Genomic DNA, 12,463 nt, shown 5'->3' with positions numbered 1-12,463 from the left:
TAATGCCAACTTTTTACAATCTAAAGTGGATTTCATATTTAAATAACACCTGTCATACTAAATATAGTCAATTTATTACTTTAAGTCTGTAATAACTTCAATAAGAGTTTTTTTCTTCAAATGAATTGTACAATTTTCATTCATAATCTGGCCTATAACCAATATAAACCTGTTGGGAGAACTATTGAAAGTGTAATTGGATGATCTTTATTGTAAACTGTAATATGAATACCAACAGAACATTGAAAAGAGGGAGAAAGAAAGTAGTTATATTAAAGTAGCTGTTCCTTAATTGACTGTGCCAAAGCTGTGTAAATCAAATTTGTGTAATTACGTGTAGGATCCCACATCAATGTGCATACCATGCCATTGCGCATTCTGAATACAGAGAAGGATTTAGAGGGTTTACGAGCCAGCCCCCTCCCCTCTTTTGAGGTAACAAAAATAATAATTTAGGGAATCCCTGAAGCCTACAACCTCTTAGGTAGTTAGTTGGCAACCCTTATGAAAATCTCTAGATCCGCCACTGGAATCCAAAGTGTATACAAAGTAACTTTGCTTTAGGGATTTAACAACTGTGCAATGGATATCTCAACATCCCATACAACATGTATATACATGTATAGCTGCACAATGGGGATGCCCTTCTCATTCTATTATTACATAATTCCTATATTTGAATTCCTAAAAAGTCAGGTCAAACAGTTACAATGTGCACCAGTACATATATATTGAACAGTTCTGAAAGAGCTATTCACATTTATGATTGTCTTTACATTTATCATTCAATAAAAGATGAAAGAGTGAGGTAAATATTTACACCTGTCCTGCATATAAATAACTGTCTTGTTAGAGACCATAAAACAGACAAACTAATGGGGTGATATCCTGTTTGTGAGGAGGAGGTATGGCATATAACAGACTCAATGAAGATGTATCATTTGATATGATCAGTTTTACTGAAAAGCACCTCTTGGCATATAAAGACTTTAATTGGTGTGTACATAGGGAGTGTAGTTTTTTTTATAGGATACCTGAAACTGTAGAGTGCAAGCAGGATAATGGAAGGTTAAAAGATTATGGATTTACACACAAATTATTTTATATTCATGCTTAGAAGCTGGACAATTCAAATCTTAGATTTATTTTGTTTTCTTTATTTTTATATTCATGTAGGCTCTAATATAAGTGTATAAATGTGTTTATAGTTACTCCTCTTTGGAAACTTTTTAGACCAAGAACTACAGTAGAAAGCTTAAGGGATGTGGTTTAGTGCACCATATATCATATATATATATGTACTTGTCCCTCCCCAAACTAAATAAATATTCTCACAGCATTCTATTTTTCATCAGAGTATACACCTCAATTCAAACTATTGATAAATATTTATAAGATAGATCGCATGCTAATTAGTCCACTGCTTCAGGAAACACAGATCCTATCTCTCCCATATAAAACACAATCAGATTGTATTTACTGGCTATACCACACACATAAACTATTTTCATAATTTTATCTGCTAAAGATCTTTTAACTTTACACTGAAATGCAATCCTCTTTGCATAAACACCTAGGATTTCATTCTACTTGTGAAAACAAACAAAAAGATGTTTGAATAGAACCCAAATATTTCAAGCCTTTTTTAATTAGTGGCAGAATAAATGATTTAAGCAGTCAAGAAACCTACATATATTTGATCAAAATAAGTAATGGTAAGGAACACAAATGCCCCAGATCTAAAACATGTCAGGAAAGAATAGGGTTAAAAAGAAGTTGTATTCTTACTTTAAAGAGAAAAAAAAAATTGAAATAAAAGGAAATTTTAATAAATTAATTCAAGATATAAGAGTAGTGCTTTGTATGCATCAAATGCAGAATAATATATATTACCGTTAATGACCCTTATATTACAAGAGACATAAACAGTATGGTTTTTTGAAGATTTCTATTTAATATCATATTTCAAAGGAATGAAGAAATACATGTAGTTACTTTGTCCGCTTCATATCAATTTTGATATATGTAAATCATTTTATAAAAGGATCTTATATTTTTAATTTGATCATACATGTACCAGATTTTCCCATTGAATGGTTACTTCAACAGACCTGTATATATATGGCATTATATGCAGAACAATATATATAGTATGTGTAGTCTAACAATAAGGGTAAATGTATCTCAATCCAAATACCATATTTCTATTTTAGATATTTGACAGCTTACACAACAGGCCACGTGGATTTTGCTTTTTCCACGTGCCCACCGTGGACGTCCACGCGTGTGCCCACGCCCTCTGCCCACCGTGGGCGGGTCGCCCACTCCGCCGCGTGGGCGGCCGTGGACATGTCAGCGGTCCACGCGTTCCCGTGGACGACCGTGGGCACAATGTCGGACACAAATCCGATGCAAATTTACGACTTTTTATTCACAGCATTCATTTCCTTATTAAGATTTCTGTAGCTGTAACTGCAATTATTTTTATTTTCAGGTACAGAGGATCAACACAAGAGGTGGGAATCAAACCACTGATTTTTTTTGGATTTTTTTTTACTTTATATTCTTCTTAATAAAATTTACGATCTCGGTCTTTCGTTGTGTTCCATTTTGTTGATTGTTTGATTACTTTTTGACATTATAATGTCATAGTTGAATGGGAGACGTTATTTGTATAGTTTATCTTAATAACATTGTGTAATAGATAAAGGCAGATGTGGTGTGAGTGCCAATGAGACAACTCTCCATCCAAATAACAATTTAAAAAAGTAAACCATTATAGGTCAAAGTACGGTAATGACTAAATGTAGCCAAGTTTTATTTCAAGCCTCACACATACATGTACTATTGTATGAAGAATTGTCTGAATCATATTACATCTAACAATGTAATGTCTATCACTGTCTATGAGATCTGTACCAAGACAGATTCTCAAGGACCATGTATTATGCAGATAATTTGTACATGTATCCCAAAAATCCTTATATTTATAAGTTTTGTAGAGGAAAACAGTTATGAAGAACCAAAAGAACTTATTTCTTTGCTATATATATCAGACAATACAAGATTGAGATGACACAGAGAAATATAGACTGTTTTGACAATTAATCATACACTTGGTACTGAATGTTCACATTCAAAGGCAAGACATTAATTTTGCTACAACTTGTAAGTCTTATATAGGTAAACTTCCATACACAAATCAGCAGAAATATAATCATCTACTAGTGATCAGGAAGGGTAGTTATATCCTGGTCCACTACAGACAGGGAAGTCATATGGCTCTGAAATCCAGGAGCTGCCTTGTTGGTTTTGTGGTACCACCTTTGCTTTAAGTCTAAAATGTGTCTTATCATGGCTTGTCCCCATAAAAAAATTTAGATTAAAAAATAGAAGCAAAGACTTAGCTATATAGTTTTACCCTAAGAAAAAGTAAGGAAAATTAATTCCTCTGAATTGCTACCATATGAATTTAAAAGTATGTCTTAAGGTTGACAGGAAGTCAAATACAAATGTAGGTACTGTCTTTATGTCACATAATAAGTTATTGCTATAATGTTTGATGGAAGATACTGGACATTGAACATTCTCACCAGAACGTGTCTTTGTCTTATGGCAGTGCAGCTCTTTGTCTTTTCTAAAGCCTCTGTCAATTTCTTTTTTAGTTAAGTCCTGCTTCAATCTTCATCCAAATTATACAAGAAGTTAAAACTCTACTGCATTGTTTGCCTATCACATTATCATTTTCTTTTTGAATTATGAGTTTTGAATGTCAGATTGGCATATCATTGCAATTGGCATCTTGAGCCTCTTGTTTAACAAATGGGGTAGAAGATTTGTAAAATCTATGCAGGTATTTAGACAACCAAAGTTTTGACAAAATCCATGAGATCATTCATATTTTAAATACATAATTACATAAAGTTTATCTTTAAATCTCAAATTCTGACACTCATTAAACATTGTAATATAAACTACTTTTTTGTCATTTTTTTTAAGTTATCATGATGATCATGAAGGTATGAAAATAGTTTGATTTCACGCACCACTGAATCTATTCATGATGTCATGAACTACAAATAATAAAGAATTAATATCACTATTACCAAAACCACAGAAAAATAAAATTCTACAACTAAATTCTCTAATTTGTCCTTCCTATTTCTGTTAATTGATTCTAAACAAGAGGTGAATGGGGGCATACATTTCAAATCAGAATGATGTGGACATATTCAATTATAGTTTACAATGCAAAAATATTAAGGCATATATATAAGAAATTGTGTATTGAAAACTTCAGTTTTACAGCAGCTGTCAGAACTACAAGTACCCTTTTATGAGGGCGCAAATCTAAAAATAAATGTATACTTTACTTAAGGACAGACATCTTAAATACCACAGGACATATGTGGCAGTCAATATAAGAAAATAGACAAGAGCAAAAAATAAAAACTTAAAAAAATGGTACATATATATGTTTATGGAATTGGCTGAAGGTCAAATTATTTAAACGAGTGAAAACTTGAAACAAAGTATGGCGGCGGTCACATGAAATTAGATCCCCAGTACAATGTATCTTAAACCATTAGATACATGTAGACAACATATTCCCAAACTTTTGAAAGCCTTAGATAAAATGCTTTGGAAGAAAAACTTGCAAATAAAGCAAGATGTGGTTATAAATCAACGAGACAGCAACCAAATAACAAGAAATCTACACACCAACATACAACTAAAAACAGCGGTCTTCAAAATATCTCAAGTAACTGTCTGGAGTCTTTAAAAGTTGTGCCTATCCTGGTCATCAATCTACTTGTTTAAATACAAATGATCTTTTCACCAGATCTTTTTGTTTTCCCCCAAAACAACAATAATGCACACCTGGTACCAGTATAAAACAGAAATACCTCCTGATGTAAATATACACAGATTTTATGACAAAAATTAACTGCTTTTCTCATTGACAGTAATGTAGATTACTTTGAACCAAGAACTCTTAAAACATCAAACAGATTTCGACCAAGATATGTAAATCTGCTATAGCAGTCATTTAATAAGCATTAAGTATGTAGCAAAGGCTGCTTAAATATGACTTATATTGTACAATGTGGAAAAAGCAGAAGATTGTTTCTATGGAAACACCTAAAAATTTGTTATGAATGGAAGATTCATCTGTTTAATATTGGTGAAACAAGGGATCTACAGGTGTATCATAGAGATAGTAAATAAGAGTTTAGAGATAATAATCGTGTACTAATTATATAGTAAACAATATTTTATAGATCTATATCTTGTACTAATTATTCATTATTTCTGTGAGAAATCAATCACTGTTTGAAATTATTACACAAAGAATGTTTGAAACTGTATGTATTATCATTGCACATGATATATATGTGTGCGTTTGATTTTACAATCATCTGCTGAAACTCTTTAATAAATTCATATTTTGAACATAATTCCCACTGTAACTAATTAGATAGTATGTATTAAAGTCCTCCACCCCATCCAACATGTTTTGGGATATCTTTTGAAAACCCTTTAACTTCCTTTCTATTGTTTTTACCTCAAATTGAAATGACTTTTCGGAAAAAACAAATAACAAATCCAAACAAAACAAACAAAACTGCCACAAGAACAAAGAACAAAATACAAATTTTGGAAGATATAACCTTACTTTGGTATACATATTCTTATATGCTTATTGTGCAGGGCAGACCAGTATGAAATCACAGAGGAAAAATATTGCTAGAATTGAGAAAAGGCTACTCCTATAATATTGTATTGACACTAATAATTGCTTTTATACATACAGGGGTGAATATGTCATGCATGTTCAGAAGAAGGTTTTTTTTATGATTTCTTCAAGTCTATCCATGCCAAAAACAAATAATAAATGATAGAAAAATCTGGTTGGATGATTTATTGTCTTATCAACATTAATTGTAAATAATTTATGTGCAATCTACAATATATTCAGCATTAAAAAAAAATGCAACTTTTTTCTATGTACACATTCACAACAATTTATATGCACATGTACAAAATGTACCATTCATTCTTAATTTAAAGGTTTTTTTTTATCTAAAACACCAGATCAACCTCTAAACAAGAAATACACAGAGAACTATGTTTATAAGAAACTTTGTTTTTATCATGGGAAATCTGTCCATGTACATAATCCTTGAGTTGTAAAGGTCTAACATTATCAAGATATAGCGAGAGTCCCAATGCAGATACATGTCTCCAGTTTTAACCGTAAAATCATTACTATCTGATGTGTCAGCTAGAAAAACAAAGCCCTGGATTTAGGTAAAGATCCTTTTTTAACTTGTAAGGAACACAAGTAAAGACGGAGATCCAATGGCATTCCATACAGGAAATCTAAGGAGATTAAAACAAATATACAATGTTAACTCATACAGACCATAGTATAAATCAATTATTCATATTCCAATTTTAAAAAGATTAACTTTGTCTTTTGTTTCTACACTAATAAAAACACACAATATGTAGTGGAAGCGCTCTGGTAACAAAGAGTTAAACGTTAACTCCAGTCTCCTAGACATTTTAGTGGTTTAGATATTAAATCACAATTTATTTGGCTAATGTCCTCTGAAGATATTTTCATACTCCAGAAACTCGGAGAATTATTGGAAAATTTATCCTCATATAGGAAAGTTTCCTTAAATGATATATAGATTTAGTAATGCCCTGTGACCCTCCCCCCCCCCCCCCCCTCCCCCCTTTTTTTAACCTAGTTATATTATTAAACACTGTGCTTGTTGTATTCTTCTACTTGTCTTAATAAATATATTTTTTTAATTTTTTTTTATATCATTGTGTCTTAATCATATTGAATCACTTTGTATGTAATTAATGTTGATTGTTCTGCTCCTTGTGGGTGGTTTGATTAGCAATAAAATATATTTGAATTTGAATTTTGAATTTGAATTTGTCTATTACAATCATCTGACCATTATCATTGATTAAACAAATTGCAATCAGATCAGGATCTGCCAAAGGTTGCATGGAACTGTAAGGCAAGGAACATCTGATTTTGCAGGGGTGGGGAATGATTTTCTGACCTCCTTTTATAAAAAAAAAAAAAAAGAAGATAAAATGATCTGTGTCTAATAAAACACTTCTATGATTAGACGGGTTGGTAACTTCTATACTAGAACTATATAATAACAGAATGAATATACATGTACATGTATTATGCAACAGTAGTTCAGATAATCATTAGAAATGCATTTTTAATATGCACTAGATATTTACACACATGGTACCTTTAATGTTATTATGGTTTATCTTTATAGTCTGTTTATTTATGATGTATTATCATTAATGTTAAGATTGACAATTAGAGCCTCATTTGCATTCATTGTGTGCATGTTTAATTTCAAATTATAACTATTCCTTTAGAGCTAAATAAATATGTCTATATATAAAACATGTAACATACATTATATCAACTTTGTAGATGTATAACATATGGATATATTTATTTTGCATGATGAGCTGTTTTACTTTACGAATAACATGAATAAAATGGTTTTTACACCATTGCATTGAAAAACAAATTGCTGAAGACATTTCTCACTATTAATTCATGTCCCTCAGTTGGTCCATGTTCAAGCCATATGATTTTCTTTTGAAAAAGATTACATACAAATTGCTTATACATGTACATGTATATTATATATTCTTAGTGCAAACTGATTTGTTTAAAGCTTAAGCTACTGCAACAAAATTTACAGTGCAAAACCAAAATATGATAATTTTTGTCAAATTCAAACATTTAGTTGAAAAACATTTTAATGTCTACTATATATATACAGATTACAGATTAACAAATATGATCTGCAATCTGTTTACGGTAGCCACAATGATTCATATGACTCAAGGAAAGAATGGCACGAGATACTAGATGAAAATCATTTTTAAATAACAATTGCATCAGACAAACTAACTACCTACATTTATAGGAACACACCTAAACATGTAGATTGGAATTGTGTCTCACATCTATCAAGAGTTCTGATCAAAAACAAGAATTTGTATGATATGTACTATAAGATATATATACAACGTATAGTCTTATTTAAAACTAACAAAACAGATTAAGTGATAACAATTCATACTGACTAGTACAAAATTTTGTTCAGGGGCCAGTTGAAGCCCACCACCAGGTGTGGAATTTTCTCCCTCTGTTGAAGACCCATTATATTAGTGGCCTTGGGCTGTTTTCTGCTCTTTGGTTAGGCTGTTGTTGTCTATTTGACATACATTGTATTCCCCCGTTTCCATTCTCAATTTTATATAAATGAAACCTTTCCATTCTCAATTTTATATAAGTGTAACCTGTGTAATTCGACACATGACAAAAAAATCTCGGATTAAGCAGGATGTCGGAATACTCAGGTTTTTGCTGCAAGGCAAGGCATATTTTGGGACCAGAAAAATGTGTCAGTTAAAGTAGCATGTTGGAATACTCAGGTGTCAGATTATGCAGGTTTCACTGTATATCGCATTCAAATATCCACACATGTATATCATATTGTATATATACACCAAACTGGTAAAAGTTGTAGAACCCCCTTTGCCAACAGATGAAACTTTAAACAGGTTTCTCAACTAGAGCAGAAAATCTGATCTGGATGAATGAAAAAAACACTGAGGAAAAACATTCCCCCAGAAGACATTGTTACGTTCCCTGGGGGTGAATGCCTACAGTTAATCATCTACAATACAAGTTATAGACAGATGTTTTAGAGCTTCATCCTGATGTCTACTGAAGGATGCAAATATTTCCTCAGTAGTAACATATAATAATGATCTATCTAGAACATCAATGCTTGTTTTCTTAATTATAAATTATCTCATATACACAACACAGAATAACAAACACCATGAACACTGAAACGAAGGCATGTGTGAAGATTACTGTATAGAGCTGTGAAAGAAGTCGAGTACACCTCTAATTGGTTACTTTCATCTTTAAATGTCTTCATAATTGTTTTAAAATCAAAACTTCTTTATGTACATTTTTTGTAGATTGCATTGTTCGTTACATGTAATTGAAACATTTATGTGGGGCTCAGAAAAGGTATTTCCTCTGTCCTACAAATGTACATGTAACATGTACATAAACTTTTGGAGTAGCTAGTTAGTCATTCAATCAATTTTCAGCACAAAGATAAATTAAATGTATGAATATCAAATGTATAGTTCTCCAATTAATTAGTACATGCAAAAGGTGACAAAAACAAACCTTTATTTAACATGCAAATGTGCCATTATACATGTGCACTGTACATTTTACCTTCATACATTTTTGTACACACATACTGAATAATATTGGGTCTCCAGAAGGGTACAAATGTATTCCCCTTAGGTCACAAGGTCAAGTTAAAAACTTGCCTCATGTCACCATGTATTTCATGTTTAAGCAATTCAAACTATCAAACTATACCATTTTAGAAAGTCCCAAGTCTTGTCATATATAATCTTCCTGGTGTTGAATATGAATCACAGTGAAATAGCTAGGGTTATTGGTAATGACAAAGGGCATTATATAAGCTTGTTTCCAGTAGATACATGTAGAATCGTCTACAATAGCTTCATTCTAACTTTTTTGGGCGACGTACATTGTACATCTGTTTATTCTCATAATAACTACCTTAAGCTTCTGTAGAAACCATTGTACAAATCTATATATTTTTGTACTTAAAGTTATGTATACTTACAGTCTTTTGAGTCCAGACAATTTATTAAATTCTCCTCTGTGTAATATTGTTATAGTATTCCTACTTAAATCCCTGAAATTATACAAATATCACTTGGTAAAGACCAGATATAAACAAAATACCATGATACAGTACAGTACATGTACATTTTTTGTACAACTAAAAGGGTGGCACAATTAATATTAACTTGGATGCAGTTATCATGATGTTATATTTTGATATTGCATTAGTGTGATATTCTATTTCTCCAATGTTCGGGAGGCATTAAAATTTTCAGATTTAAAACATAAGGTTTGTGATGATCATTTTAAATATTTAAAAATTTTACTGTCCAGGGCCATAGAAAATAATTGTAAAAGTTGAATTGAATGAGATTTGATGGTTGGTGGTCATGATCATGGAATCGCATAGATGAATTTGCACTCAAGAAACTAAAAGTTAAAACACATTTTTTTTGTATTTTGGTCTTATTGGTACATTTATGTATTAATTTGTACTACATCAGGTACATTGTACATGTATGGTACATATATATACATGTATATTAGAGTATAGTGTTATTTTCATTTGAAACCAAATTTAAATATATGTATACATTGATTAATTCAAAGTGAGGAAATTTACTTTTAGATGATACAATAGGAAAACAAAGGTTTACATATAATTACATAAATTTACATAAAAATGTAAATAAATGTCATATGGAATTAACAGTTAACCATTCCATATTGTATTTATGAAATCTATATCTGTATCTCAAGTTACAAAAATGTATCTCAATACTTTATATATATGATTCTTATTATACATACTGTACATGTACATACAAAATTTGTAAGAAAATAACCAACCAGAAGACTTTATATCGGGTATTGCTGTAATGGTATACATGTTCATGATCTTGTGTACTGGTAATGGCATATGCATGTAGAATGCTTCAATTTAACATATTTGACATGCCATACATACATGTACATGTCATGCATGTACAAATGTATGGTATTAGCTTGCTTTTGTAAATGTAAACTTTGTATTTACAAATTTGTGCTTCCTTGCCATAGTAAAAACATGTATACTACATTTCTGTATTGAATGACTACATCATCATCATTCATGTACATGTATCCTCTTTTGAATTAGAGATTGAAATAAAATTAAATCATTTTGTACAAAATGTATGTATGTTTTTGTACAATTTATAGTGCTTTAGGTTTTATATCTATTTGAATCACTTTTTTTTTCATATCTTTTAGCAAGGTTTTTTTGCTGTGTTGTATTTTTCTTGTCATTGATCATAATTCTTATGTATTGTAAATGTGCAAAGTATGTTACAATTTTTATCTTGCTTAGGATGATTAGTTAAAAATAAACCCATTGAAAAATGTGACTCGTTTAATTTATATAAAAAATATAAATTTTTGCATTTTCTCTGGGACATCCAAATATGTTAATTATCTACATGTACAAAAATGTAGTACTCAAGCTCTATATTTGAAACTGAAAGAAAAATATAAACATATACAAGATATATTCAATTTGAAATTACCAATGACCATGCATGGGTATTGTCTTTTAATGGTACACCTTGCCATAGACAATGATAGATCTGTGCAAAAGACCTTTCAAGAAACAATACATTTATATACTTACAAAATTACAGTGTCTAACGGTAGATTTCGAATTTCCGCCACAGATGAGATTTGTATATAGTCCCCTGAACAGATCACTTTTTTCCCCTGACCAACTCTAGGCGTCTCCACAATATCTTTATTCTTGTCAGCCTTGCTCTTTATAGATGTGCATGTGCACCTTGGTGGGCAAGCCCCACATGTCGTAGGGTGTAAAATAAACAAACTCCATACCAACGTGCCCAAGAAGAGAAAGATCTTCATTGGATCTAGGCTTTGTGTAATTCATTTATAACTTATTTACTCCATTATTTACATGATATTCACCCTCAATTAATAAGATCAGGTGTATACACAATCTACCTCACATCATAATACACAAATAAATGTAGTCATTCCACAGTTGTTACTGAACTAAGTCATCAGGTGCATAAAAATATTTGTAACAAAAGAGAAAAAAAGTCGTTTTTAATTAGCGTTTACAAATCACTATTGTATCCAACATGAGAATAATTTGAAATAATGAACTTGAAAAGCTGCAATATCTAACATCACAATAATTATAATAGAAACCGATGCCTCACACCTTGGCTTTGTATTCAGATTCAGAATCCTATTTCAATGTTTTGTATTTTTTATTCAGTCCATTGATTTTATATAACAGGATTAAATTGATTACATGAAAAATAAAACCTTCTATCCTAATCAAATGAATATTGATAAAACAAATTTCAAAAGAAATGTCGGTACACTATATAAACAAAAAATAATCCACACACAAACATTCTGTACCTCCGTAGGCCATCTTGGAAGAACCAGTGCTTGTGACGTCACATAAGATTATTTTCGTTTTAACTGAGGTTCGCAAGGGGAAATCTTAACAAACGATATCCCATATTAGTATCTAGCAATTTTGATTTTCGATTTCAAGTTGCAGTCGATAATAAAAGACGCATGTTAAGTGTCCAGATTGACAGTAATTCGGTTAGTAGAACTAATTAAAAATCAAAGTACTGTCGTTCTGTTGAAAAATATTTTCAATACAAATAAAAAAAAAAGGCAGTGGCTATTTGACCGGCACCG

General features: G+C 31.0%; 1 protein-coding gene across 1 annotated transcript in view; it reads right to left on the bottom strand.

The window, feature by feature from the left end:
- Positions 1-12,228, bottom strand: part of LOC139521168 (adhesion G protein-coupled receptor A3-like) — a 72,206-nt gene extending 59,978 nt beyond the window's left edge. Inside the window, exons 1-2 of the mRNA XM_071314475.1 lie at positions 11,403-12,228; positions 9,753-9,824 (exon numbers count right to left, since the gene is read on the bottom strand). Coding sequence (XP_071170576.1) covers positions 9,753-9,824; positions 11,403-11,644 — 314 coding nt within the window. The 5' untranslated portion in view covers positions 11,645-12,228. The remainder of the gene's footprint in view (positions 1-9,752; positions 9,825-11,402) is intronic.
- Positions 12,229-12,463: the final 235 nt, after the last annotated feature.

The sequence above is a fragment of the Mytilus edulis genome, chromosome 4, assembly GCF_963676685.1.
Source record: "Mytilus edulis chromosome 4, xbMytEdul2.2, whole genome shotgun sequence".
Classification (NCBI taxonomy): Eukaryota; Metazoa; Mollusca; class Bivalvia; order Mytilida; family Mytilidae; genus Mytilus; species Mytilus edulis.
This window is presented reverse-complemented; position numbering and strand designations above follow the sequence as displayed.